General features: G+C 59.0%; 1 protein-coding gene across 8 annotated transcripts; it reads left to right on the plus strand.

The window, feature by feature from the left end:
- Positions 1 to 1,083: 1,083 nt before the first annotated feature.
- On the plus strand, positions 1,084 to 26,907 carry TSPOAP1 (TSPO associated protein 1). Of its 8 annotated transcripts, XM_006940154.5 has the most exons (32): positions 1,086 to 2,311; positions 3,114 to 3,221; positions 3,507 to 3,635; positions 4,211 to 4,390; positions 4,943 to 5,128; positions 6,386 to 6,463; positions 6,550 to 6,633; positions 6,848 to 6,937; positions 7,119 to 7,241; positions 7,497 to 7,601; positions 9,015 to 9,065; positions 9,471 to 9,491; positions 10,298 to 10,502; positions 11,113 to 11,285; positions 12,479 to 12,594; positions 12,880 to 12,989; positions 15,792 to 16,622; positions 16,771 to 16,922; positions 17,262 to 17,639; positions 17,725 to 17,943; positions 18,279 to 18,467; positions 19,038 to 19,901; positions 20,536 to 20,635; positions 20,727 to 20,881; positions 21,455 to 21,623; positions 21,991 to 22,062; positions 22,485 to 22,517; positions 22,695 to 22,798; positions 22,883 to 22,954; positions 23,213 to 23,323; positions 23,975 to 24,036; positions 25,745 to 25,881. In XM_006940154.5, the coding sequence occupies exons 1-31, from the start codon at positions 1,976 to 1,978 to the stop codon at positions 24,002 to 24,004; spliced, it is 5,574 nt and encodes a 1,857-aa protein (XP_006940216.4). In that variant the 5' UTR covers positions 1,086 to 1,975; the 3' UTR covers positions 24,005 to 24,036; positions 25,745 to 25,881. The 8 variants fall into 8 exon arrangements, with proteins under 8 accessions (XP_044900229.1, XP_019673175.3, XP_019673174.3 ...); XM_019817616.3 differs by lacking the exon at positions 23,975 to 24,036 and having other exon boundaries at positions 1,085 to 2,311; positions 18,279 to 18,431; positions 25,745 to 26,907; XM_019817613.3 differs by lacking the exon at positions 23,975 to 24,036 and having other exon boundaries at positions 25,745 to 26,907.

Below are 26,907 nucleotides of genomic sequence, written 5' to 3' on the forward strand. Positions count from 1 at the left end.
CTTCTGTGTACATACATAAACTAATACAACGGCCCCCTCCCACACACAATGACATAAATATATGCCTATTCGATACGCATACCTGCAAATAATGGCATGCATATGTCCCCTGACATAAACACCAGCGACATGCGTGTAGTGGTGCACATGCCGATCTACACACTACTTTAGGGAAGTGAGGATGTCACCTCATCCCCATGAACTCCTCGGCTGTTCCGTCAGCCTGGGTGGAGCCCACACGCAGGGGCCCTGTGGTTCAGTGCTGCTGCTGCTATTCCCCAAGGGTGCCACACGAGGGCCCCCAACCTCGGCAGAGACTGGCTTGTGTGCGGTTGGACCGAGTCCCACGTTCAGAGGGGAAAGGGGCTGCCTCTCTGAGGCCCCTCCCAACACCCCTGTCTCTGGGGACCCCATCAAGGCCCCCGCCCCCACGTACAAGTTGACTTGTGGGTAGGAGAGTTCCCATGTCCTTGTCCCCCAAAGCCATTTTCCCATAGCACAAAGGCCTAAGGTTAGACGGAAGATGAACTTCCTTGCCGTTTGGGGCAAAGCCAGCCCAACAGCCTGTGTTGTCTCCCCTGTTGGCGCAAGAAGGCCAGATTGCCCCTGAAATGAAGTCTGCCAGGAGGAAGCTGAAGCAATTCTCTCAGTCAGTTTCTATCACTGTCTCTGCTTCTATCTTCCTGTTTTCATTCTTTTGATTTCTCTGTCTCTCTCTCTCTCTCTCTCTTTGTTTCATCTCAAATCCCATTTTTTCTCTACCTGCCCCTCTTCACGGCTGGCTCTGTCTATCTGTCATACCGCCTCCTGTCTCTGTCTCTACTGGTCTTGGGCTGGGGCCGATGTGGGGAGGACCATCTGCAGCCCCCTCGCCTCAGTACAAGGAAGGCGTGTGGGGAAGAGGGGCGGGAGGCCACATGTAGCGGGTACTGGGCTGGGATCCCGTGAGGAACCTGCTCTTCCCTCTGTCCCGACCCTGCCTGCTGGTCCAGCCCACCAGTCCAGCGCCATCACCATGGAAACCAGCAGCCGACTTCCTATTGGTGGGCGGGAGAAGACAGGGAGGGGGAGGGGAGGGGAGGGCTGGCTCTCCCCTGCTCATCACCCCCATTCTGAGGCTCAGCCCTCCTCTGCGCCCACCATCTCGGGGCTCCGGGACTGTAGGGGACCCTTGCAGTCCCCAGAGCTGAGGCCAGCAGGGACAGAGACTATGAGGCAAGCAGCCCACCGACCCAGGCCTCCTTAGGACCAGCCGACTGCCCAGCAAGCGGGAGAGCAGCAGCAGAGAGAGGGGCAGGAGATAAAGGACCACAGCGGACGGTCGAGGATCACCCCCAGCAGCTCCCGCACACCCTAGCCAGGCTGAGGGTCGTGATGGATAGCCAGACTCACAGACGCTGACGGACACACAATGACACCGATGCACACGGCTGCACAACACTGAGCTGCTCAGACACAACCAGTGACAGCATCACACACTGCCACAGCCCTGCAATACAGACACCCACACACATACAGAAACAACTGGTAACTCCGAAACAGGCAGACGGTGACACACAGAGCCACTACCCCCAGCACACACGAGTGGGGGCACCTGTCCTCCAAACACACACAAGACAGCGCTGACCTGAACAGACAGGGCTGGAGACACACGCAAACCCTCAGCCAGGCGCTGCTGTTGGTGGCCTCTGCACATCCTCCCTGCCCCCACGGGGACACCCTCGCTCCTCCACACACCCGCGCACACACATAGCCACGAGCAAACATAGCTCGCATACCCCTAGCTTCAGCTCTGGAAGCTCGGACTCCTGCAGCCTCCTTTGTGGGTGAGGAAGAACAGCCAACCTCGGATGGAGCCTCGGTGAAGCCAAGAGCTCAGAGAGGAAAGGGTCTGGCCTGGCATGACCCTCGCCAGCCCCTCCATTTGGCTGGGTGATGTCCCCCGGCCTGGGTCCTGGGGCCCCTTGGCAGTATCATGGAGCAACTGACACCTCTCCCACAGCTGGGGGACCCCAGAGCCATGGAGCCGTGGGCCCTGCCCGCCTGGCAGAACTGGACTCCAGGCCAGGGGAGCGAACCCGGAGGCGCAGCCCCAAGCATTGCTGAGATCCCGGCAGCTGGGCAGGTTGGAGAGCTGAGGCCCGGGGAGAGCTCCGAGCCGGAGCCTGAGGGAGCCCAGAGCCCCGGGGCTATGGGGGGCATTGACCCTGAAGGAACCAAAACCGGGCTGAACAGCCTGGGGCACCAAGCAGCAAGCTCCAGACCCAGCTGCCCGAGGCTGGAGGACGAGGAGGTGGAGGCTCTCCCTAAGGTAAGGGAGCTGGGGAGGGCTGGGGTCTCCAAGGTGGGGCCTCTACTGGCGCCTCCAGCCTGGGCACGATATGTAACCCCGCTGCCCACTCCTCCTCTCCTGGCCTGTCTCTGTCTGTGGGTCCTTCTCTGTGACTGTGTGTCATCCCTTCTCTGGGCAGGAATCTCAGTGGCTCCATTTTTTGCCATATGTCTGTCCTTCTGACTCTCTGCCTGTCTGTCTACATCTGGCCCTGCCCCTGCCCCTTCCCTCCGTGAGTCTTTCTTTAACAGTCTGTCTGTCTGTGTCTCCTCCTCTGAGAGTCTCTGTCCTTGGGGGCTGGAGGATCCTGGGGGAGGTGGGGGTGGTGGGGGTGTATGGTGGAATCAGAGACCAGAGGAAGCAGATTCAAGGGAGGGGGCTCAGTGCTGGGTTGAGCCAGGAAGGACAAGGTTTGGGGCAGGTGTGAGCAGCCTCCTGTAGAAGATGGAGGGACCAGGGCTTTGGGGGAAGCAAGGGGCCAGAGCGGCCAGAAGGAGCCTGGAGGGGTGGGGCTGGGAGCTTGAGCTGGCATTTCCCAGGGAGAAATAGGCAGAGATGGAAAGAACTGGGGACTAGCAGAGAGGGTCTCAGGGCTAGGGGAGGCCGGTGGGGGCCCCTTCTAGGCCTCTCATGCTCCCCTCTGAAGGCCTAGGACATGGGGGAGAACCTTCTCGTCTCCATGTCTCCTTAGACCATTGGGGGGCAGGATGCTTCCATAGGTGGGCTTTGACAAGGCAGGGTGTGTTTCTGAGGTGCCGTGTCCTGTCCTTTCCCATGCCAGGGCAAGCTGAGCATGGGCTTTGGGGACAGGCCCAATCTGGAGCTGCTGAGGGCCCTGGGGGAGCTGCAGCAGCGCTGTGCCATCCTTAAGGAGGAAAATCAGATGCTGGTGAGGCTTGGAAAGAGAGTCCTGGGTCCCGGTTGGGGCTGGGGGAAGGCAGACTCAGACACCCCAGCCCTCTGCCTCAGTGCCCTCCTCATCCCATAAAGCATCCCTCCAAGTGGGGGCTGCATGGAGGGGATATGATCCCAAGACGCAGAGAGGGTGAACCCCTACTTAGAGTACCCAAGGACTCCCCTGTGAGCCCAGGGCTCCAATTCAAGTCCTGGACAGTTAGGATTGGGTCTGCGGGGTGCTCCCCGCATGCCCCAATTCTGGCTGACCCCTTGTCAGAGGAAGAGCAGCTTCCCTGAGACAGAGGAGAAGGTGCGGAGGCTGAAGCGGAAGAATGCCGAGCTGGCGGTCATTGCCAAGCGTCTGGAGGAGAGGGCCCGGAAGCTGCAGGAGACTAACCTGAAGGTGGTGAGGATGGGAGGCTGCTGGATGGAGGCTGGGTGACCAGGGAGAGGGGAGCCAGGCTGGGCCTGAGGGAGTGGGGTTCGGGAGTCATGGACTCCTGGCACCCAGGAAAGCGGGAACGCAGGGGCCAAGGTGTAGAAAGGGCAAATGCTGGCTGGGCTAGGAGGCTGAGGGTTTCTGGAGTTACCGGAGGGAGGGAAGGGTTGGGCGTTCCTGAACAGGCGGGGAGTTTCTGGATTACCACGTGCTGGTGCTGGCTGCAGCCTCCCGCTGAGCTCATCTTTGGGTGAAGGGCTGGTGGGGGCAGGGATGAAGACCCATGACAGTGGCAGCCCTCAATTAGCAGCAGCCTTTGGGCCTAAACTAGGATGTGGAGTTAACCCTTCCAGTCCTGTCTGAGAATTGCTGGGATGGGGTCAAGTGAGGCTAGTGGTCCCCTAAAGCCCCAGATACAGGGTAGAAGCAGGAGGCCACACTTCTAGGTTTTCATCCGAATTCCTCCGTTGGGAGGAGCTGAGGAGTGGGGAGAAGTGCCCCAGCCCTCAGATGACCGTTGGCCTTACTCCTCCTCTGGCCAGGTGAGTGCCCCTGTGCCCCGTCCTGGGGCCAGCTTGGAGTTGTGCCGGAAGGCCCTGGCCCATCAGCGAGCCCGGGACCTCAGTGAGACAGCCAGCGCCCTGCTGGCTAAGGACAAGCAGATTGCTGCCTTGCAGCGGGAGTGCAGGGAGCTGCAGGCCAGGCTCACCCTGGTTGGCAAGGTGCGAGGAGGCCCTGGTCACCCCTTCCAGTTCAGCCCTCCGCAGGGCCACCTGCCTGGCTTGCGGGATGTGGACGAGATGTTGATGAGATGCAAATGAAGCGGGAAGGTAGAAGCTGCTGGGGAGTAGGTTCCCCTGGCAACGGCCCAGGTGGGAGCGGGAGAAGGAGCCTGAACTGAAGGGGGTGGAGCTATGAATCCCAGACCTGGGAATTTCTGTGCTCCAGGCTTCAGGCTGTATGCCAGCGGGTTTGGCTGTACGAATCCACGCATACCTCACACTTGTGTGGAGCGATGTTCACAAGGCATTTTAGCACAGTGCCGGGCACACCGTGAGTGCCCAGTAAATGAGTTACTCTGACGGTCTGCACACGGGCTCGCGGAAGCATGTGGCTGTGCACGCGTGCACCTATGGCCAGGCATGTATGCATGGGAGGCTGTGCACGTTCCCGCGCATCGGAGCCGCTCCGGCACCGTGGAGCGCGGGCTCCGCCGGGGATGGTGGGGGGCGGGCAAGGGTTAGGCCTGACTCCTCTCCGTGTCCCCCAACCAGGAGGGCCCCCAGTGGCTCCACGTGAGGGACTTCGACCGGCTGCTCCGCGAGTCCCAGCGGGAGGTGCTGCGGCTGCAGAGGCAGATCGCCCTGCGCAACCAGCAGGAGCCACCCCCGCCGCCCCGGCCCCCGGGCCCCGCTGCCCCGGCCAGAGCAGGGGCGCCCGCCCCCGGGGCCCCGGGAGAGGTGAGCTCTGGCGCCAGGGCAGGTGTGTAGGCGTCCGGGGATGGGGGTGGGGGAGGCTCTGGTATCTCTCCCTGCACAGCGCTCGGAGCCCCGAGGACTCGGTGGTGGCGTGCGCGCTCCAAGGGCTGGGGAGCTTTCCCGACCCCAGGGGGCAGGGTCGCCCGTACCTGCGCTGAGCCGGACCCGGGCGACTCGGGGTCCGCCCTCCGCAGGCCTGCGCCCCGCGGGGCCCGCCCCGTCGCCCCTGCCGCGCCGCCAGTGGTACGGCCCGGCCGCAAATCCGCGGTTGCCCTGGCAGCCGCCCGGGGCCCAGCCCGCGCCGCCGCCTCCCGCCGCCGCCGCCGCCGCCGCAGCGCGGGGACGCCCCCTTCAGCTCCCGCCTGGTCCTCCAGGCCCGGCCCCGGCTCCCCGGGGGTGGCGGTGCGTCCCCCTCGGCTCCAGGTACGAGCGATCTTCGCTGGGTGCTGGGCGTAGGCGGCCTGTGTCGCGAGGGCTTGTGAGCCCACTCCGGACCCCCAGAAGTTATAGGTCTGGCTCCTCTCCATCCTCTCTACTGGGTCGGCACCTGGGTTCACCTCGTTCTGGAAACAGGGGTGGGAGAAGGTGGATTCCATAGGGACCAAGGCCTCGGTGCGGGGTGGGGGTGGGGGTGCTTCTTGCTCAGATTTTGCCCCTCTGCTTGGCCCAGGGAGGGAGATGCGGCTCCCATCAAGGCCTGTCCTCCCCTAGAGTTTGCACAGATAAATCTGAAGTGCGACAGGGTGGGCTTGGGGGAAGCTAGGAGGAGGGTCTAGCCAGGCTTGCACTGCTCTAGGCAAAGCCCACGTTTGGATGATCCAGAATTCCTAGCTCTGGGAGCACCGCATCCCTGGGGGCTCAGGCAGCCTCCTAGTTCTCTGCCAGTCACTGAAGGACACCCAGGACAGTTATTGAGTGCAGAGCAGGGCTGCTGTTGGAAGCTAAAAAGGGAAAGCTTTGGCCTGGATAAGGGACCCATCTCCCAGGGCACACATGGGTCTCAGGATCTCAAAGCAGTATGTCTGGAGGACACAGGGGCACAGCCTCTGCACTCCCACATCAGCTGGAGGCATGGGCAGGCAGCACCCCCTTCCTACAGCCCCCATTCCTGGGCAGGGATCTCTTTGCTGACCGTGAGATGGCATGGGAGCCTGCCACAGACAGCCCGGGCAGAGGGGCAGGCTGCTCTGAGGCCCTGTTCTTGGGTGCCAGCCTCCCCACTGCCCCCTGCGTTTGCAGGCCAGGCCCCAAGAGGATGTGGAAAACCCACCCACGGGCCTAGGGGAGCCAGAGAAACAGCAGAGGGTGCAGCAGCTGGTAAGTCCCAGGTCAAGGGCTGGAGGCGACCAGTTGTGGGCAGGTCTGCCTTCTCACATGAGGAGCCCTTGGTTCCGACCCCACAGGAGTCAGAGCTCAGCAAGAAGCGAAAGAAATGCGAGAGCCTGGAGCAGGAAGCCCGGAAAAAGCAGAGGCGATGTGAGGAGCTGGTGAGCTCCCGAGGGCCTCCCCGAGGCCAGCCAGGTGGTGGGCTCCCTCTCAGCTCTGCTTTCACCCTTCTTGTCCTTCGGGGCTCTCCTGTCCTGTTTGGCGCAGGGTCCAGGTGGGGGAGGAAGACCTTGTCTGGGAGGGCAGGGTCCTCTGTGTGGGGAGAGGAGGGGTGTAGGTGCCAGACCCCCGCCCAGAGCTCCCCTGGTCTCTCAGGAACTGCAGCTGAGAGAAGCCCAGAATGAGAATGCCCGCCTCGTGGAGGAGAATTCTCGGCTCAGTGGGAGAGCCACGGAAAAAGAGCAGGTAGCGGTTCTGCCCACGGGCTGTGGGGCTGGGCTTCGCTGGGGCCCTGGTCCCTGGGCAGGGGGCTGTCTTCTGTGCCCCCTGCACTGGGCCAGAGTATGAAGGGTACTATTCCCCCTGGTGAGGGAGCTGCTGGGACAAGGCTCACACACCCAGCTCCCTGCCACTCCCCCCTCTCCAGGTGGAGTGGGAGAATGCAGAGCTGAGGGGCCAGCTCCTGGGGGTGACACAGGAGAGGGACTCGGCCCTTCGAAAGAGCCAGGGCCTGCAGAGCAAGCTGGAGAGCCTGGAGCAGGTGCTGAAGGTGAGGAGATTGCATAGGTGGGGGGAGGGTCTTGGTCCCTGATGCAAGGAGAAAGTGGGACGGTAGAACGTGCCCTATGTGGGGCACTGGGGTCTGAGCCCCAGTCCTGGCACCACCAGCCTTGCCCTTCTCTGGCCTCGGTTTCCTTCTTAACAGAAGGCACCCAGAACACATGGTGTCCAGAGCTCCCACGTCTTAGATCTACAGAAATGGTGGAGCCGGGCTCTGGCCTTGACCCAAGGTCTTGTGTTTTAGCACATGCGGGAGGTGGCCCAGCGGAGGCAGCAGCTCGAGGTGGAGCATGAGCAGGCTCGGATCAGCCTGCAGGAGAAGCAGGAGGAGGTCCGGAGGCTGCAGCAGGTGGGGGCAGGGGCGAGGGAAGGGTGGTAGGCTGCTGGACTCCTCAGTCAGCTGCTCATCCAGTGAGCATTTACTGAGCACCCACTGAGTGCTAGGCTTTGTGCTAGGCACTGGGGACAGCGGTGGGGAAAGATCAGGTCCCAGGCCAACCAGCAAATAAGCAGATATGCAAGTGAGGCAACCCCAGTCACTGACAGGCCCTGGTGGGGGGAAGTGAGCAGGGTGGTGTGACGGAGTGACTAGGGTGGGGCCAGGGGCCACTTTAGAGAGGTGGGCAGGGAAGGCCTCTAATACGTTAAGGGTGTGAAGGAGCCGGCTGAAGAGCACTCCAGGTAGGAGAATTGAAGCGCAAATGCCCTGTGGCAGGAAAGAGCACGGGGGTCCAGACCAGTTGGATAGATTATGATAGGTTAGAGAACAGCAGGAATAGGCAAGAGCCAGATCTTGTCGGGCCTTAAAGAAGAGTGCGTATTTTGTTCTCTGAGGGGTTGGAAACTGTTGGAAGGTCCCAAGCAGGGGAGTAGCATGATCTGATTAATCATTTTAGAAGATCACATGAGCAGCACTGTGGAGGGTGGATTGGGGGAGTGGGTGAGGAGGCAGGTGGTCAGGTGTTGGGGCTGCTGCAGTTCAGGAGGGAGATGACGGCCATCTGGATGAGGGTGCAGGCGATGCAGGTGGAAACAAGTGGAAGGATGTGAAGTATATTTTAGAGATGGAATTGACAAAACTCCATAGGATTCTAGTTGAGCTCCTGCTTCTTTTAGCCATTTGCTGAGTAAACCCTAATGGAGTGTGGGGCTCTTCACTCTCTAGGAGGTGATGGATGAAGGGGCAACAGGTGTGAGAGTTAGGGAGTCCTGAGTTCTGAGTCCTGTCTTGGCTAAGTCTGGGTTATGTGTTAAACATACAAGTGGACACTTCAAAGACAGTTGGATCTATGGGTTTGGAGTCATGGGGAAGTTGGTCATGGAGATAGGGTTCGGAGTCATCAGTGTGTCCAGTCGTGTGACTAGATGGGACTCCTTGGGAGAGCGAAGAGTGTAAAGTGCCCTGTGCCCATCCCTGTGCCCTGTAGCACCCTAACACTCAAAAGGGGCAAAAGCAAGGGAGCAGGTGAAGGAGGCTGAGAAGGAGCGTCCCAAGAGGTAGGAGGGACCAGAGGGGGGATGTCCCAGAAAGAGAGAAACAGTATCAGACGTGCCTCTCCTTGACACCGTTACCTTCTGGCCTAAGGTATGGTTCTGGGGTGGGATCTGGGAGGGACGAGCCCTCAGCCTCCCCCTTCCCAGCTCCCCTTTCCTTTTCTTCCCTTGCTTTGCCCTTACGGCTCCCCCCCCCCATCCATCTCCCTCTCTCTCCTCCCCTGTTACTCACCTTTCCTCTCCAACTTTTGCCTCCTCCTACCTGTAGGCCCAGGCAGAAGCCAAGAGGGAACATGAAGGGGCTGTGCAGCTGCTGGAGGTAGGGTCCTTGGAAGTGGCCACCAGCAACACCAGTTTGGGGAGAAGGCAGGGACGTTCAGAGAGGGCTGGAATGGACTGGGTGGGTGTGGAGGGTGTGGGGTTAAGGAAGGGCCCTTAGGTGCTCCAGAGCCTCGGGAATCCCTTCCACTATTGGCCCACTTCTTAGGCAGGGGCACAGCTGGGCAGGGGCTCCTGGGTCTGGTGGCATCAGCCCCCACTACCCCCCACCCCCAGAGGCTGCCTTTGCCTGAAATACCCTTCCATTTAGGAACTGCTCAGTCAGTCCAGGGAGCCGACCAGGTGGTGTCCACTTGGGCCCTTGCTCCCTCTCTCCCTCTCTGCGCAGTGACCCGCAGGGTGAAGGGTTCTAACCTGTCCTCTTTGCTTTCCTTTCCTGCCACAGTCGACGCTGGATTCCATGCAGGTACAGCCTCCTGACCCCCCGCCTCCCTGGGTTGTCCCCTCCCATGCACCTGTCCAGGCTGCCTGAGCTGGGTCTCCTGCCTCAGGGCCCAGTGGTCCCAGCTCTCATGTGGAACAGAGGAGGGTGTAGCAGACCCGAGAACCTGTGGAAGGACTGGCATTCCTGCGGGACGTGTGGGCCACCTCCTCGGCCCAGAGCTGCCGCAGTGCCTGGCAGATGCGGGGCCGACCCTCCTCTAAAACACAGCCGCTCGGACCATGAGGAAGTTCCTCACCAGTCTAACCCGTGACCCTCTTGATATTGGCCAGGAGAGAGTCCCAAACGTTGGGACTTTTCTGATACTTGAGAAAAATTCTTGAGAATTGGCTCCTTCCTGCCATAAAGATGTCCCTAGCTCCTGTGCAGGATCTCTCTTGAGGGTGGGGATTTGGGTCACTGACTGAGAGGGTGACAAGCAGCAGAGCCAAAGAAACTCCTGAGGAGACGCTGGCAGTGGAGCTGGGAGTGGGAGCCATTCCTTTTGGCCCGGAAGCAACAGGAAGGAGCGAGTGCCACTGCCTGGGGTGTGAGGGTGTGCTGAGTGGGGGGTGGGTTTAGCCCTTCTCGGGAGGGTTGGGAGTGAAGCCCGCCCACAGCTCTGGTGTTTCACCCCCAGCTCAGACACTGTTAAGGCAGTGGGGCAGCCAGGTGAGGGCTGGTGCCTAGGCCTGGGGCTGGGTGGGTGGAAGCTGAAGCCTGGTGTGGGGGCTCAGGAAGGACTGGGCAGCTTTGCTGGGCCTGGTGGCTTATGGGAGGTCTTGGCCCAGGTCCGGGTTCGAGAGCTGGAAGAGCAGTGCCGCAGCCAAACAGAGCGCTTCAGCCTCCTGGCACAGGAGCTCCAGGCCTTCCGCCTGCACCCTGGCCCCTTGGATCTACTCACCTCTGCCTTGGGCTACAGTACCCTTGGGGACCACCCACCACCCCCCTGCTGCTGCTCTACCCCCCACCCCTGCCGTGGGTCTGGCCCCAAAGGTAAGTGGACCCCAGTGACATTTTGTCTGGAATGCTTTTGTGTAGAGCAGAGGCTTCAGGGTCAGAGAAAGCGCACAACTCACCCAAAGTCACACGGCAAGTTAGGGCCAGGCTGGAATAAGGCTCTGATGGGGGAGAAATGAGATCACAAGAGTGGCTCTCCTGGAGTCTGGCCAGGCATCTCAACCACTGCTCCTCTCCTTCAGCAAGACCTCTGTGGTTATGGCTGGGAATTGGACACTAGGAATCAGCAGCCAGCAGTAAGGGCTTGTAAAGAGCTGGGCTGGGCATCAGTCAGATCCGGAATCCCCAGCCCCTCTCACTTAACAGCCCATGTGATTTTGAGTGTGCTGCTAAACCCGTGAGCTCTGGTTTCCTAAGCTGTAAGATGGGAATAATTCAGTGCACTTCATTGACCTGCTCTGAGAATCATGCGAAATAATGTATGTAAATCACTTCCACCTCTACTTAGTAAGTTTTCCTCGAATGTTTCCCTCTTGTAAGGAAACGTGGCTATGGAGGGCCTGACCCCATATCCAAGCAGCCACCCCCGCCCTTGCTCCCTAGTCCCTCCTCAGGTCACAGATCCCATGTGCCATCTTCTCTTTAGACCTTGACCTCCCTCCGGGCTCTCCTGGGCGCTGCACCCCAAAGTCTTCTGAGCCTGTCCCTGCAACCGTTGTCGGGGTCCCTCGAAGGACGGCCAAGAAGGCAGAGTCCCTCTCCAACTCCTCTCGCTCTGAATCCGTCCACAACAGCCCCAAGTCATGCCCCACACCCGAGGTCAGTGCTGGGGAGGGGCCTGGGGTTGGCCCTATTCTCCTCTGGGGTCCCCAGGGGTTGGGTGGCTGCTGGGCCTTGTGGGGGCCCAAGTTGGGAAGTGGAGCCAGGCCCTGGGAGAGAAGGGCCTGCAGATTCCTCTTTATGGGCCAGGAGCTCGGGTGGAGGCTGCCCTGCTCTCCAGGGCTCACCTGCCGGCCCTACTCTGGGCCGCCCAGCCCCACCCCTCTGGGGCTCACAGAGGCCCTGGAGTCCTGAGCCGGATGGAGGGAGACGCTTGGGCGCCAGGATCCATATAATGAGACTGTTCATGTGAGTGTCTGTAGCAGAAGCAGATGGTTGTGTGAGAAAGAACACGGGTTCTGGGATTCAGATCCCAGCTCTGTTTTAGGCAAGCAAGTGTCTGACTCTTTCTGGGCTTTGGCTTCCTTGTCTGGATTTTGGAGCTAATAGGACCTGCCTTGAAATGTTGTCGTGAGGGTTACATGAAAAGATAAAAGGAAGAGCACTACTGCAGGACGCGCAGTAGGTGCTTAACATGTGGCCGCTATTATTATTACCAAGTGCTTGATCACCTTGTCCCTCTCTCTACTTCTTCGTAAACCTCAGAAATCCGAGGGGGCAAGGCAGGAGCAGCCCTGCCGACCGGGGTTGGGGGAAAGCGGTGGAACCCAGCCCCAACCTCTGCTGCCCCCTTGTGGGATGGAACGATGGTGCGGGCTTTGGCTGTGCCGTGGAGGGGCTGCGCTGTCTGCCCCCAGGGTGCCCCCCTTACAGGGGCTTCTCAGGACCTTCTGCCTCCTGACTTCCAGCTCTTCACAGTCGGAGTGCTTTGCCGTGTTTTTCCCTTAAAGAGACAAACTGCCGTTGGACACCCACTGTGCATCAGAGTGGTTGGCTTCCTCTTCAGTGGGGAACGTGGTCATATTTACTGGGATGGTACAGTAGAGGTCAGGGCTCAGGAGAGATCCAGGTTATACTCACTCCCCTTTGCCAGGGCAGCTTGGCTCTGCCAGGATCTGCTGGCTTGGGTGCTGCTTTAGAAAACACGGAGGCTCATTGCTGCTGGCCTTGTCCAGCATGTGCTGTCTTTCCCTTCTCAAAGTAGTAGGTCCTCTGGCTCATTCTGGAAACCTGCCTGCTTTGCCGTTGGCCCTGGAGCCTGGAGAGGACTGGCCCTTTCTGTTTGCCTGCAGGTGGACACAGCCAGTGAGGTGGAGGAGCTGGAGGCAGACAGTGTCTCCCTGCTCCCAGCAGCACCGGAGGGCAGCCGCGGAGGAGCCAGGATCCAGGTGTTCCTAGCACGCTATAGGTGGGACCCTCCCCTTGGCCCCCATTTCCCTAGTGTTTGGGGTGTATGGGAGGAGGGGCTGGGTGAAGATAGAGGCTTCTGGAGGTGGTGGGCGTCGTTCAGGGATCCCAGTTGGACATGTCCTCTTTGCCCAGTTGGGCCAGGTGGGCACAGTTAGCGCTCTACTTGGCTGACGGTGAAAAACCAAGTCTCCATAAAGGCCTAGTACAGTGGGAGAGAGGAGACGGGATATGGGGGTAAGATGTGGGTCGCTGTCCTCTTCCTCCTCTGCACCTCCTTCAACAGCTACAACCCCTTCGAGGGCCCCAATGAGAACCCAGAGGCAGAGCTTCCGCTTACTGCTGGCGAGTACATCTACATCTATGGCAACATGGACGAGGATGGCTTTTTTGAAGGTAGGAAGGTGGCAGGGTTATTCTGTCCATCCCCCTGCTTTTGAGCCCCTCTTCACAAAGACCTCCACCCACCCACACGGTCTCCCTGGCATGCTCAGGCCACCAGAACGTTTCAGACTCAGCGAAAAGGCATATAGAGACCTGGCAGCCCACACAGAACGGGTCTAGAAAAGGGAGCCACTGTCTGACTGCAGACCTACCCCAAGCAGGGCAGGGCAGTGCCTGCCACAGTCCAGATGATGAATGGGGTCACGGGGAATTTTGGCTGAATTTGCTTTTGTGCTTCCAGACAGGGCATGGCAGTGCTTAACACTAGTGACCTTGAAGTTGGGCATGTAGCAAAGATCTGAAGCTGGACTCCAGCTGGGTGTGGGGGAGGGAGAACTAGGGTTTAGAGCCCAGGAAAGGGTGTCAGTGAGTAGTCAGCAGGTGTCAGGGCCCAGGCAGGGCGTGGGCTTCAGGGCAGTGCTCCAGGGCCTGTGGGAAGCTCAGACACCTGAACAGAAGCCCCATTACTGAAACTGGGCAATAGGGTGGGGCCTGCCGAAGAAATGGTCTTGGGAGACCCAGGTTGGCCCTGGCCAGATAGCGGGGAGAACGGCCCTGGGCTGAGACTGGGTTGCGGTGTAGGCAGGGCAGGGTGAGGGCCATAACCAGGGGCGGGGATTTAGGAAAGAGGTTAGATCTGAATCCGTAACACCCAAAGCTTTGGGTTTGTAAGGCCAGGTCTTCAGTGCCCACTCAGCATGCCTTCCCCGGGCCCTGCATCTGTTCTTTGAGTAGCTGCTGTGAACTGCGGGGGAAGAGCTAAACTCCTCAGAGGGATGGGTGACCGAAAGTGGGATTAAATATTTCCCAGAAAATGACCTTTTACATGAAAAAAACAAAAACAAAAACCCAGAAGCCAACAACTTTTCTTGGAGGGGGGCAGCAGGAACACAAATGTTCACTAAGCACAAATGATTAGAATTTGAACTAAATGATCTGGGATAGGTTTAAAGGCATGGAGACAACAGGGGCTGGGATGCCATGTTCGTCATCACACTTAGCTAAGCAACTGCTTCTTCTATGTCTGGTCCTGCCTGGACTGCTGTCGGTGGTTCGAGCTTCGGGAATGTGTGCCTGCCTCTGACTAGGGCTCCAGCACCAGCCCAACAGGGCGGTAGATGTGCTTAGCGTGGAGGCTCCTACCTTCTTAAGTGTTAGTGCTGACATTAATATTCTCAGGCTCCCATAACAAATTACCAATAGAAATGTATTCTGTGACACCTCTGGAGGCCAGAAGTTTGAAATCAAGGTGTCGGGAGGGCCACACTCCCTCTGGAGGCCCTAGGGGAGATTCTGTTCCCTGTCCCTTTCAGCTCCTGGTGGTTCCAGGTGTTTCTTGGCTTGTGATCACGTCACTCCAGTCTCTGTCTCTGTAGTTACGTTACCTCCTCCTTCTCTTCTCTCAGTGTCTCTCCCTGTGTGACTCTTATAAGGACACCTGTCATTTGATTTAGGACCCATCCATATAATCTGGAATGATCTCATCTCAGGCCCCTTAACTTAATTACATCCGCAAAGATGCTTTTTCCAAATAAGGCCACACTCACAGGATCCATGGGTTAGGATGTGGACATACTTTTGGGAGGTCACCGTTTGATCCACTACAAGTGCTTATATTCTCTAATGTATTGAAAATCACTATTGTTTCTTCAAGTTTCCATGCTTTCTCCCCACTCCTAGCATAAGCAGAGAGCGAGGGTGTTGGGGAAGCTGGAAGTCCCCCCACTGCAGCTCAGACCTGTCTTCCTCTTCAGCACCCTCTTTCTTAAACCCTGGCCTCTGCTTTCCCTTCCTCCTAATAAGGCATAGCAGCCTTGGCTCATCTGTCCCCTGGGAATCCTTTCCCTTCTCCCAAATTAACAGTGACAGGGCATGCTGTGTGCCCACTTTCTTCCTTCCTTGACATCCCTCTGTTGTCATGTGTTCAGGGGAACTGGAACTTACTACCTTTGGTCAGCGCCTGGACTGACCACCAGTCATGTTCCTAGACACAGGCTCGCTATGGGTCCTCATCCCTTCTAGAACCATATGGGAATCTGTTCTCTGGCACTTAGGCCTTTTGTGGCTAAAGAGTCCTTCCCTTACCCTGATCAGGTGGTGCTTTCCTCTCCCTTTGAGGATGTCTGTTTTCCACAAAGGGAAATTCAAGAGCACCCCTGTCCCTACTACTCAGGCCCTTGGAGTTTGAAAGTTTTCAAATGTACAGAAAAATGAAAGAGTAATACAGCGAATACCTATATACTCACCACCTGCGTTCAACAGTTGTTAACATTCTGCCATATTTGCTTTTTCCATCTGTAGGTTAAAAATGAAAAGTGATGTAAAAGAGAGTTGTAGACATCATGACATTTCGCCTAGCCCTTCAGCATGCATCTCCTCAGAACATGGTTCTCGGAGAGCCTTGTGGTGCTAGCACCTGGGAGCTTGTTAGAAATGCAGACTCGCAGCCCCACCCAGACCTAACTAAATTAGAATCTGCATTTTAACAAATCTTGAGGCGATTCATATGCACATTAACATTTAAGAAGCGCTGTCCTAGATCACCACAGTACTGTTATTACACCTACGAATATTAGCAATGACTCCTCTACTGCAGATGTTGAGTGTTCTTGCCTTTTAAAAGTGCTCACAGATAAATGTTGGTTTGGATCAAATGCTTAAGATCACCCACTAACCGTTGCTAAAATGCATTTATTGGACTGGTTTTTCTCTACCTCCTCTCTGTCTTCCCCTTCCCTGCCCTCCCTCTGCCAGGGGAGCTCATGGATGGCCGAAGGGGCCTGGTCCCTTCCAATTTTGTAGAGCGTGTGTCCGACGATGACCTCCTGACCTCCCTCCCTCCGGAGCTGGCCGATTTGTCCCACAGCTCAGGCCCCGAACTCAGTTTCCTGAGTGCAGGCAGGGGTGGCAGCAGTAGCGGGGGCCAGAGCAGCGGGGGACGCAGCCAGCCCAGACCTGAGGACGAGGCTGCGGGGGACGAGCTCAGTCTGAGCCCCCAGCCTGAGGGCCTGGGCGGGCCCCCTGCTGTGCCTTACCCACGGGGTCTGGTGGTCCTCAGGCAGCTGGCCCACAGTGTGGTGCTGGCCTGGGAGCCGCCTCCTGAGCGAGTGGAGTTACGCGGCTACCATATCTGCGTGAACGGGGAGCTGCGTCAGGCCCTGGGGCCGGGGGTGCCCCCCAAGGCTGTGCTGGAGAACCTGGACCTGCGGGCCGGGCCCCTCCGTGTTTCTGTGCAGGCCCTGACCAGCCAGGGCAGCTCCGACCCTCTGCGCTGTTGCTTGGTGGTGGGTACCCGGGCCGGGGTGGTACCTAGCCAGCTGCGGGTCCATCGACTGACAGCCACGTCTGCTGAGATCACCTGGGTGCCCGGCAATAGCAACTTGGCCCATGCCGTCTACCTCAATGGGGAAGAGTGCCCCCCTGCCCGCCCCAGCACCTACTGGGCCACCTTCTGTCACCTGCGGCCTGGTACTCTCTATCAGGCCCGAGTGGAGGCTCAGCTCCCACCTCGAGAGTCCTGGGAACCAGGCTGGGAAAGGCCGGAGCAGCGGGCTGCCACCCTGCAGTTCACCACACTCCCAGCAGGTATGCAGGCTTGCTTGGGCTTTGACACTTTGTAATACTCAGAAGGCCAGACCAGGGGAAGTGCATTTTCAGGGAAGTGGGAAACGAGGCTGGTGCCTCTGCAGGTGAGTGTCCTGCATACCTGGGTCTGGTACCGTCCCCCCCTCAGGCCCACCTGATGCCCCCCTGGATGTGCAGATTGAGCCGGGACCCTCCCCTGGAATCTTGATCATCAGCTGGCTCCCAGTAACAATTGATGCTGCTGGCACTTCCAATGGCGTCCGGGTCACGGGCTATGCCATCTATGCTGATGGGCAAAAGGTATGGCCTGGGGACTCTGGGTCTCTCCTTGGGATATGGGTCTCTCCTTGCCGTGCTCAGAGACCTCATCTCCCCAACCTGGCACAGAGATGCCCTGCCGCTGGCATTTGGGCACTGGGTGCCCATTTGGGCAAGCAGATAGGTCGAGGGCATGGGCTTTGAGAGCAGACGACTGTGATTCAAACACCAGGCCACCACTGAAGCCCTGTGGCCAGGAGGATTGAGTGAGATAAGACATGCCAAGGCCTTAGTGTGCTGCCTGGCATCATGCTGACTGCCGTTGCTAACCATCATCGTGTCTTCGACTCAGCCACCTCCACCTCTACCCTCTACCTGCAGATCATGGAGGTGGCGTCACCCACGGCAGGCAGCGTGCTGGTGGAGCTGTCCCAGCTGCAGCTGATGCAAGTGTGCCGTGAGGTGGCTGTGCGCACCATGTCACCCCACGGCGAGTCAGCTGACTCCATTCCAGCTCCTGTCCCCCCAGCCCTAGTGGCGGCCTGCCTACCAGCCACGGTCTCTTGCCCCTCACCGCGGCCGGGCTCGGAAGCCAGACCACCCCTTGCTCCAGCCTCCCCGGGGCCTGGAGACCCCAGCTCTCCCCTCCGGCGCCCTGACCCCCACGGAACTCGAGAGCCCCCCGGGGCCCCCCCAGCAAGCCCTCCCAGAGAGGCAGCAAAAGGATCCCCCGAGGAGCCCCCAGCACCTTGCTCCCAGGTACCCTGCTGGGGAGAGGGGGAACAGGTGGAGGCTGGGACAGAGGCCGAGGGCTTGGGCCCTTCCTCAGTACCCACCATTCCAGGAGGAGGCTGGGGCAGCTGTGCTGGGCACCTCAGAGGACGGGAGGGCCAGCGAGCCAGCTGTGGGAGAGAGAGCTCCTGACCCTGCAGCTTCACCGCTGGCCCAGGAAGAGGCCCTTCTGGCACCCTGCTCCACCCAAGGAGCTCTCGCCCAGCGGGTGCCCTGTGCTGAGGCCTGCCGCGGAGGAGAGGCAGGGTCTGGGCTGAGGCCCAGGGCTGAGGTACGGAGCTGGGGACACACTGGGCCACCCAGAGAATTGGGGCCTGCCTCCCTGCCTCTGCCAGCCAGAATCTGGGTGTCCTCTCCATCTAGTTTCTGTTCTGGTGTGTGCTCCGTGTCTGCTTCTTTGTCACTTTGTCTTCCCAGATTCCTCTTCCTTTTGGCTACTATCCTCTTCCCCCCACCCCCACCCTTGTGCACACCCCCCAGTTGGGACATGACTCTCTCTCCCTCTGCCAAGGGACCCCTGTCATTCCAGCTAGGGCTGATCCTACTGGAGCCCCCTATGCCTCCTCAAACCCTTCCCTCTGTCTTCCTGTGTCTCACCTCTTGCAGAGGGAGGACACGGCAGAGCTCGGGGTCCGTCTGGTGAACTCCCTTGTGGACCATGGCCGCAATTCAGATCTCTCAGACATCCAAGAGGAGGAGGAGGACGAGGAGGAGGAGGAAGAGGACCTGAGTTCCAGGACTTGCTCTTTCCAGAAGCAGGTTGTTGGCAACAGCATCGGGGAGAATGGGGCCAAGGTAACGGGGTGAGGATGGGCTCGTGGCCCTAGACCTCTGGTTCTCGGGTCTCTGTCCTTCGTGTCAGCAGCTGCTCCAACCACCACTGAGTGCCAGCAACATTCTAGGTGTGTGGCCTGGGCCCTGTCCCGAGCAGTAGATAGGAAGTTACTCAGGATTCTGCCCTCCTGGGAAGAAAGGAGAGGCTGAGGAGCCCTCTTCTGCCCCTTCTCCCACTCCAGCCTGCCACATGCAGCACCCTGGTCTCCTGAGATCCTTTCTGGGAGCCTCTGGGGAGGGGTGGGGAGGCCTCCCTGCTGTCACAGGTGTGGTCTTCTCCCTGCTGCTCCTGGCCCTCGGGCCCCAACATCTGTGCAGCCTGTTCCTGGGGTGTGTTCTCTAATTCCTCCTCTGGCTGTGCTCTGGACTTGCTGTGTGGCTTTGGGCCAGCCCCCTCTCTGGTCTTTCCTCTTGTAGGAAGCTGAGGGAGGGCTGTGGGGTTGCATGGAACCCCTCCCCTCATTTGAGGACAAAGATCACAGCTGTCTCCTCTTCCCACGGACCTCTCTTCCCCACTGCCCTTCCCCCCAGCCCCAGCCCCAGCCTGACCCCTTCTGTGAGACCGACAGCGACGAGGAGATCTTGGAGCAGATCCTGGAGCTGCCCCTCCAGCAGTTCTGCAGCAAGAAGCTTTTTAGCATCCCTGAAGAGGAAGAAGAGGAGGACGAGGAAGATGAGGGGGAGGATGAGGAAGACGAGGAGAGGCCAGGGGCAGGCTGTTCTTCTCGAGACCCCGGCCCACCCGAGTCTGCATTGCTGGGGCTGGGCTGTGACAGTGGTCAGCCTCGAGGACCTGGTCTGTGTCCCTTGTCTCCAGAGCCCTGCAGGGGTGGGGACCGCCTGGAAGACATACCCGGACTAGTTGGTGGAAGCATCCGGAGGAAAGGAAGTGGCTCCCCTGAGAAGCCCCCAAACCGCAGGCGGTCCCCAGATCCCCGTGAACACTGCAGCCGACTTCTCAGCAACGGCGGGCCCCAGGCCTCCGGACGACCGGGCCCCACACGGGAGAGGGGCAGCCCCCCTGTGGGCGAGGGGACCAAGGGTGTGCCAGAGGCTGGTGGGAGAGGGCGGCCGGCCCCTTCCCGGAGATGCTCCCGTGGCCGGGCTCCAGAATCTAGCCTGGCCGGCTGCTTCTCCCCCAAGTGCTTGGAAATCAGCATCGAATATGATTCTGAGGACGAGCAGGAGGCGGGCAGCGGTGGCATCAGCATCACCAGCTCCTGCTACCCTGGAGATGGGGAGGCCTGGGGCACGGCCCCCATAGGAAGGTCCAGGGGGCCTCTGAAGGCCAATTCGGGCCCCACCCCCTACCCACGCCTTTCGGCCTGGGAGAAGGGGGAGCCAGAGCGGAGAGGCCGCGGTGCGACTGGCAGAGCCAAGGAGCCACCCTCCCGGGTCCGTGCCCACTGCCCACCCTGGCAGCCCCCTGCCTGCTGCCGCCTGGTGGCTCTGCTTGCTGCCCACCAGCCACTCCCATTCCACGCTGCCGCCTCCATCCGCAGAGGTGGGGCTGGGCCTCTGGGCTCCCTCACCCGCCTCCTCCCACCCGCATTCCACTGCTTTGCTGCTTCTGCCTGTCGGAACTGGGATGCACAATATTCTGTTACCGCTAGTCGCCAATTGCCGCCAGCCAGCCCCCTGCCTCTGGGCAGGGTGGCCCTGTGCTTAGCTTAGTTACGTCTTCAGGACCCTGACGGTGATGTCCCGCATCACCCGACCCCGATGCTGAGAAGAGGCCCTCCTCTCCCATGCTCCTCGGCCAGCTCTGAGACCCTCCCTCTTCTGCACTCACCAACAAGGGTGGCCGGAGCCGGGGTCTCCCCTTCCACCCTTCCTCCCTCCGTGGGGGTGTCTGATGTCTCCGAGAGATTGGGCCCAGGCTCCAGGAGAGGAATGTTGTGTCCCGGCTCTGCTGTGCTGCTTATGCTGACGGGGCAGAGCTGGGGAGCGCGTGTGGGGTCCTGCCCCTGCTGATGCCCCACCAGCGGCTGGTGTGTCACTTCTGCTCTCTGCTGCGCTCTCTTTGCAGGCAACAGAGACTGGGGAGCCCAGAGGGCAGGACAGCTCTGGGCGGAGGGGCCCCCTGCGGAGAGGGGCCCAGGCCCCCAGGACGGGCGGTACCGAGTTGGGTGAGCACCGGAGGGGGGCTGGGTGAGGCCGAAGGGGACTTTCCTGACCTAACCCTTCGGCGAGACCTTACTGTCATCGCTCTTTCCACAGCCTCTCTGAGGAGCCCCCCGGCAGAAGCGCCGGTTTACCAGGACCTACCTGTCAGGGCCTTTGTGGCTCTGTTTGACTATGACCCGGTGTCAATGTCACCCAACCCTGACGCTGGGGAAGAGGAGCTCCCCTTCCGGGAGGGCCAGATCCTGAAGGTGACTGACTGATTGTCCAGGTCCCCCACCCTCTCTCCTCTCCTGTACTGGAGGTGTCCTAGCCTTCACGGGGGAGACCACAGCTTCCAGAGCCAGAGTCCTGACTGACACTTGCAGCTGTGTAACCTTGAGTAGATGCGCTAGCTGCTTTGGACCTTAGTTTCCTCAGTGGTAAAATGGGGCTGATGTTCATGTCCACCTCCCAGAGATGGTTGAGGATTAGGTTCAGGGCATGTGGGTTACTTCAGTGGCCCGGGCACACCGCACAGTGTAACTGCTCCTGGTAACGTTACAGTTTTCACTGAGTCTCCAAGTATTTACTCCAGGCTTTTTGCTGCTGTTCAGAGGTTACAGAGATCTAGCCTGGGGTGGGCTGGGGGGATGGACGTGCAGGCAGTGAGTGATGCTGTATGAATCCTTATTCTTGGCTGTTTCCCCCTGTTTCCTGTTTCACGACCCACAGAAGGTAGAGCATTCTTCTTCAATTCTGAGTGTGGTGCTGTGGGGCTCAGGGCCTTGGAGCCAGGGAGCAAGCCGTATTGGCCTCTTGAGATGACTGGTCTTTGCCTGCAGGTGTTTGGGGACAAGGATGCCGATGGCTTCTACCGCGGTGAAGGTGGGGGTCGGACAGGCTACATCCCCTGCAACATGGTGGCTGAGGTGGCTGTGGACAGTCCCACAGAGAGACAGCAGCTGCTCCAGCGGGGTTATTTGTCCCCAGATATTCTCACTGAAGGCTTAGGTATGTCCTGCTGCTGTCCCTTACCTACCTCCCACCACCCCAGCTCCAACTCAGTCCCTCCTGAGCCATCTGTATGTCCAGGGTGGCCAGGGAACATCATTTATCCGGAGTCTAGCAGAACCTGTAGAGCCTTGTAGAGACCAGTGTGGCCACAGCAGTTAGCTTGCCACGTGGAACGGGGGTCTGTTGCAGAGGGGATGGGCCATGAAGTTTGGGTCCTTGAGGTCTAGGATGGGAGAGGAAAGCCCTTTAGAAACTTGAGCACAAGAACCCTGGCACAGTCCAAAGAGGAGACTCCAGAGACACTATTCTGTCCCCCTCCCTTGCCTCAGTTTCTCTCTTACATATACTTGCCTTTCTGGATCAGGGAATGGTCCCTTTGTGTACTCTACAGCCCGCACAGCTGGGCCTCCCCCCAAGCCCCGCCGCTCCAAGAAAGGTGGGTGAGACCCCCTTCTCCCTCGGGGCCTGTGAGGATGAGTGGGGGTGGGGAGCACTGCTTGGCTCTCTGGGGAGACATGAGTGGGGTTTTGAGCAGGTAAAGGGAATTAGGGCAGACCTTCACCCACATCCATTCCCTCCACTGGGGAGCGTCCTTTTAATGGGGACGGGGAGTGGTTTGCCAGGGCCTCTGCTCCAAAAAGCACCCGACTGTAAATTCTGTGCAGCCTGGAGCAAGTCCTTGACCTTTTCTGGGTCTTAGTTTACTACCAAATCCAAAGGGCTGGGCTCTGTTCCCTGAACATCTTTTCTCCTGTATCCCCTGCGTGAGACCGAGCATCCTGCCTGCCCTGCACCACCCCCAGCCTGGGATGAGGAGGGAAGTGAGGGGCAGGGCTCACCTGCACATTCTCTCCACAGCTGAGGCAGAAGGCTCTGCCCAACCCTGTGCAGGTAGGGGCCATTCCTGTGCAGGGGAGACTGGGGAGAGGTGGGGTTGGGTGGCCCCTCTGGGCTCTCTCCAAGGGCTGCAGCTAGTGGAGAGGTAGTGAATAGGGGCTCAGCAGTGTGGAGGATGGTATGGTGTAGGGGGTCCAGAGAGTCCCCAGTCCTCTCCCCCTTCTCCTGCAGGCCGCCCCCAGCAGGTCTCCTCTGCCAGCTTGAAATCCTCCCGTTCCATGGTGGCTGCATTTGACTACAACCCTCGGGAGAGCTCCCCCAACATGGATGTGGAGGTGAGGACCCCCACAGACAGCCCAGCCAAGGGGGTGGTGCAGGGCCTCCCCAGGGCTGACGTCGGCCTCTTGGGCTTTCCACAGGCAGAGCTGCCCTTCCGGGCAGGCGACATCATTACTGTGTTCGGTGACATGGACGATGATGGTTTCTACTATGTGAGAACATGGGGAGGGGCGGGGAGTTGCTATATATACCCCCTTCACCAGCCCTTCCAGGGAGGGCTCTACCAGAGCCAGGGACAGGGATGAGCAAGGGTTCCTGAAGGAAACCTGGAGGAATGGACCAGGCATTGACATGGACCAGGCCATGACAGTGATGTTGACCTCAGGCTGTTCCCCCAGGGGCTCCAGGGCTGACGGGGTGGGGCTGAGGCCTCTTTCCTAGTCTGAGCCTCATCAGCATCTCCTCCCCAGGGGGAGCTCAATGGACAGAGGGGCTTGGTTCCATCCAACTTCCTGGAGGGCCCTGGACCTGAGGCGGGCAGCTCAGACAGGGAGCCTGGGACATCCCAGGCCGAGAGTCAGGTCAGTGAAGAGCTGGGCTCCCAGCTCAGGAGTTGGGGCTGTACCCTGCCAGAGTGGTGGTGGGGGCTCAGACAGTGTTGTGGGAGGGGAGCAGTTGGCTATAATCTGGGGGAGCACTGTGCAGAGTGAGGCTTCGAGGGAGAGCCCTGCCAGGGCCAGCTCCCTCCCAGTATGTGCCGCTCTCTGCAGAGGAATGACGGCTGTGACCCTGATCCCAGGCCCATCTCTCCCAGCTACCCACACCCCGCGGGCTGATGTCGGTGAGGGGCCTTGTGAAAAAGGACCCCTCTAGCCCTCACACCTGTAACTAGTCATAGCCCGGGTTTCAGGGAACCTCCTACCCTGTCTCCCAGGTGTCTTTTAAAGCCAGTTACCCAGCAAGGCCCAGCAAGCTTCCTGGGTCCTTGTTCTTAGAGCTTGCTTCTCCTTGGGGTGGGTGGAGTACAGCTGAGTTAACAGCTTGACGGCGCAGGGAGAGGGGATGGGTCCTGGCCCCAGGGGGAAACCCTGGGCATCTGTCCGCAATATTTACAGAAGCAAAGGCTGTGCAAAGCAGGACCAGTTCCTGTGAGCTGAGTGACCTGGTGACTGGGCAGGGAGTATGTGAGTCAGTCCATAACCCAACTCCTCTCTTTGTTCCCTGTTCTTCAGAGAATGAGGAGGAGACGAGTCCAGTGCTAGATGGAGATAGATATATATAGAGAGAGCAACATGTAAGTGGGGGACTGGCCCCCTCTGTTCATGTGACTCCCCACTCCTTACATCACCATAATCAGATAGCACTCCTTTGTCCTGAATACTGGAGTTGACCTGGCTTCTCTGCTTTCTCCTAGGGATTGGGGGAGGGAGATCTTGCTGTGGAGCCAGATCTGGGTGCAGGATCATCCTCTCCTTTTGTTTTTACCTTGGGCAGTGCCAGCTGCTATAGGAATACATGTCATTTTAGTATATAATGCCCCATATTAGCTGACTCCTCATATTCTATAGCTCATGCAGCTTATAGAATGTGGTGTAACATCCATATTGTGACTCATCTGTGTATTATGATACCATATGACTATGGTATTATAATATTGTGATTATTATTGGTGACAGAAGGATGATATGGTAATTCCACCAGTAATAATAGTCTCCCCACCCTTGTCCTCTGCATCATGACCTGTTAGGGGATCAGATGTATGATTTTACTTCCAATTCTCAATTTTCTCTGCCAGAGAGAATAAAAGGGGGGCTTGAACGATTGAAATCCATAGATAACCCCAAACCATTTGTCTCTGGGGCTCAGAGGCCCCTTCGTTTGTTTCCCCAGCAACCCCTCCTTCCTGGGATGCTATGGAAGGAGCCCTGGGAAGGCGTGGCTGGTTAGTAGTAGACACCTTGGCCTCTAGGTGCCGGCAAACCTCTTTGAGGGCAGGCCCTGCCATGTCACCAAGGCCTTGGGTTGGGGGGTCCTAGGCTGGGCACCCAGCTCTCTTGCCTCTGGTCTGGGCTTTATGGCTGGCTCTGGCCAGGAGACTGCCAGGCTGTGGTGGTGAGTCGGGGGCAGGCATTGAGGAAGGGACTGGAGGGCAGGGGTGGGGAATTCGTTGGCAGGCAAGATCTGATTGGGCTGTGCCAGGCACAGGAGGTCGAGGTAAGGATGTGGGAATGGGGAATAGGGGTAGGGAGGCTTCCCGGTGGCTCTCCAGTTCACCCAATCCCTGTCCTTTAGGCCACTAATGGCACTGGCTGGGCCTGTGCCAAGGGGAGCCATTCATGGTTGCCAATGGAGCTAGGAGGAGGTTCAGCAGGGGACATATGCTGACAGAAGCAGCAGGGCAGCCTCCAGAGCTAGCGGTGGGGCTGAGTGGTGCGGCTCTGGCCCTGGCTCCCCACAGCCCTCGGAGAGGTCATTTAAGGAAGAGTCCCAATCTCCTCCTCATGGGACTGGAACACTGCATCTGCTGGACTGGCTGAGCGTGCTGCTTCTGTCTGTGAGGCAGTGCAGGAACTGCTTTCCCTAGTGGGGCAGGGGGGCGGCGGTGGCTGCTTCTAAGTGGTCCTGGTCTTCCTTGCTGTGAGGGGGTGACATGGGGGAATTGGGGGCACCCATCCCGAGGGGTAGGTCTGAGGACTCCTGAGCTCTGTCAGCCCAGTACCCTTTAGGAAGACCCAGAGAAGGGGAGCGGCTTGCCCAGGTTCTGGAAGCAGAACTGGACTCTATGTCTGTCCCTCTGACTTCCAGCTTAGTGTTCCCTCAGCATTCACCTCTCTGAGCTCTGTGTGTTGGGGGAAGTGGGGGGGGGGGGATGGTGGGGCTCTGGTTCTTGACCATGGGTCTGTGACATGGAGGGCTGTAAGTACCTGAGATTGTAGGGCGAAGGTGTCAGGTTGGGGCAGGGAGCCAGGCCCTGACTTTGTCCCTTTTCTCTCACATTTCAGGACTGGGCCAGCTCAGCACAAGGGCCCCTACTGCCCAGAGGCTGGTCCTGTGCCCCTGGCCCTGGCAGCTTCCCCACAATTGAACTGGGGGGGCCACAGGGCACAAGCGAGAAGGTGTGGGGTCTCCTCTCCAAGGGAAAACAGCTCCTAAGGAAACTGGGCTCTGGGAAGAAGGAGTGATGCTGTGGCCCATCCTGCGGGCAGAAGCGGCCCCCTGAGGCCCCTGGGGTCTAGGGGTGGGGAAGGCCTTGGACGCCCATTCTTCTGAGTTAACACTGTGGCACTTGGATGGGAATCAGAGACTCTTTGAAGGTCAGAGCTAGATGCGTCCTCAAGGATGAATCCTCTGGAGGGGCACCTTCCTCTTATAGGAGGGTAAACTGAGCCGCAGAATGAGGAAATCACTCGGTCAAGGTTGCTGAGCACCTCAGTCACAGAGCCAGGACCTGTGACTGACTCCCCGTCCATCCACCTATGCCTACTTTCCCGCCACACGATGCTAGTCCCTTCTTTGATCCTCCCCGCTCCGATGGCGCAGGCTATCCTGACATGTCTTCCTTTCCCTGAAGGCAAGTTTGCACTGGATCCCCTGGAGCCCCCCTCCCCATGGGGCAGGCGGGCGGAACCCTGTATATATGTACATACTCAGTGCCTCAGTCCAGCCTCCTCCACCTCGCTTCCACCGCACAGGCCCAGGAAGGAGACAGACCATGCCAAAGCGGGCCTAACCCCGCTCCATAGTGCTCCACCCCTCCCTGCCAGCCCGGCCTCCTGGCCCCTGTGTGTCCCACCCCCAAAGGCCCTGGGGCCAGCGGGCAGAAAGCAGGAGTTGGGTTTGCCTTATTTTGCTCATTGGATTCAACTTCTCGTTTGCATCATTTTCCTCTGGCCCCTGTTGGAGTCTGGGGGCTGAGGAAGAGGACAGATTTATGCAGCTATTTTCATACATTCCCTGTCCAGAATGGGGTAGAGAGCTCTCCACCCTTACCCTCACCACCCCCTCTAACCCTGCGGCTGGGTGAGTGTCTCTGCATGTTTCCTTCACTGTGGTGGGAGATCGTTCGACTGAACCCCCACCCCGGCCTTGGTCTCCAGGGGTGTGGAATGGTGGGGGTATTTGTTTAAAAAGACATTTTATTATAATAAAGTCTATTTTCACAAAA

This window comes from Felis catus, chromosome E1, assembly GCF_018350175.1.
Source record: "Felis catus isolate Fca126 chromosome E1, F.catus_Fca126_mat1.0, whole genome shotgun sequence".
NCBI classification, from domain to species: Eukaryota; Metazoa; Chordata; class Mammalia; order Carnivora; family Felidae; genus Felis; species Felis catus.

What these genes read in the sequence shown, in the direction of transcription:
- TSPOAP1 (XM_019817613.3), top strand. Translation starts at nt 1,976, where the DNA reads ATGGAGCAACTGACACCTCTCCCACAGCTGGGGGACCCCAGAGCCATG. An exon ending in AGGAGACTAACCTGAAGGTG is followed by an intron (nt 3,636 to 4,210) that starts GTGAGGATGGGA and finishes TCCTCTGGCCAG; the next exon opens with GTGAGTGCCCCTGTGCCCCG. An exon ending in GGCTGAGGCCCAGGGCTGAG is followed by an intron (nt 17,944 to 18,278) that starts GTACGGAGCTGG and finishes CACCTCTTGCAG; the next exon opens with AGGGAGGACACGGCAGAGCT.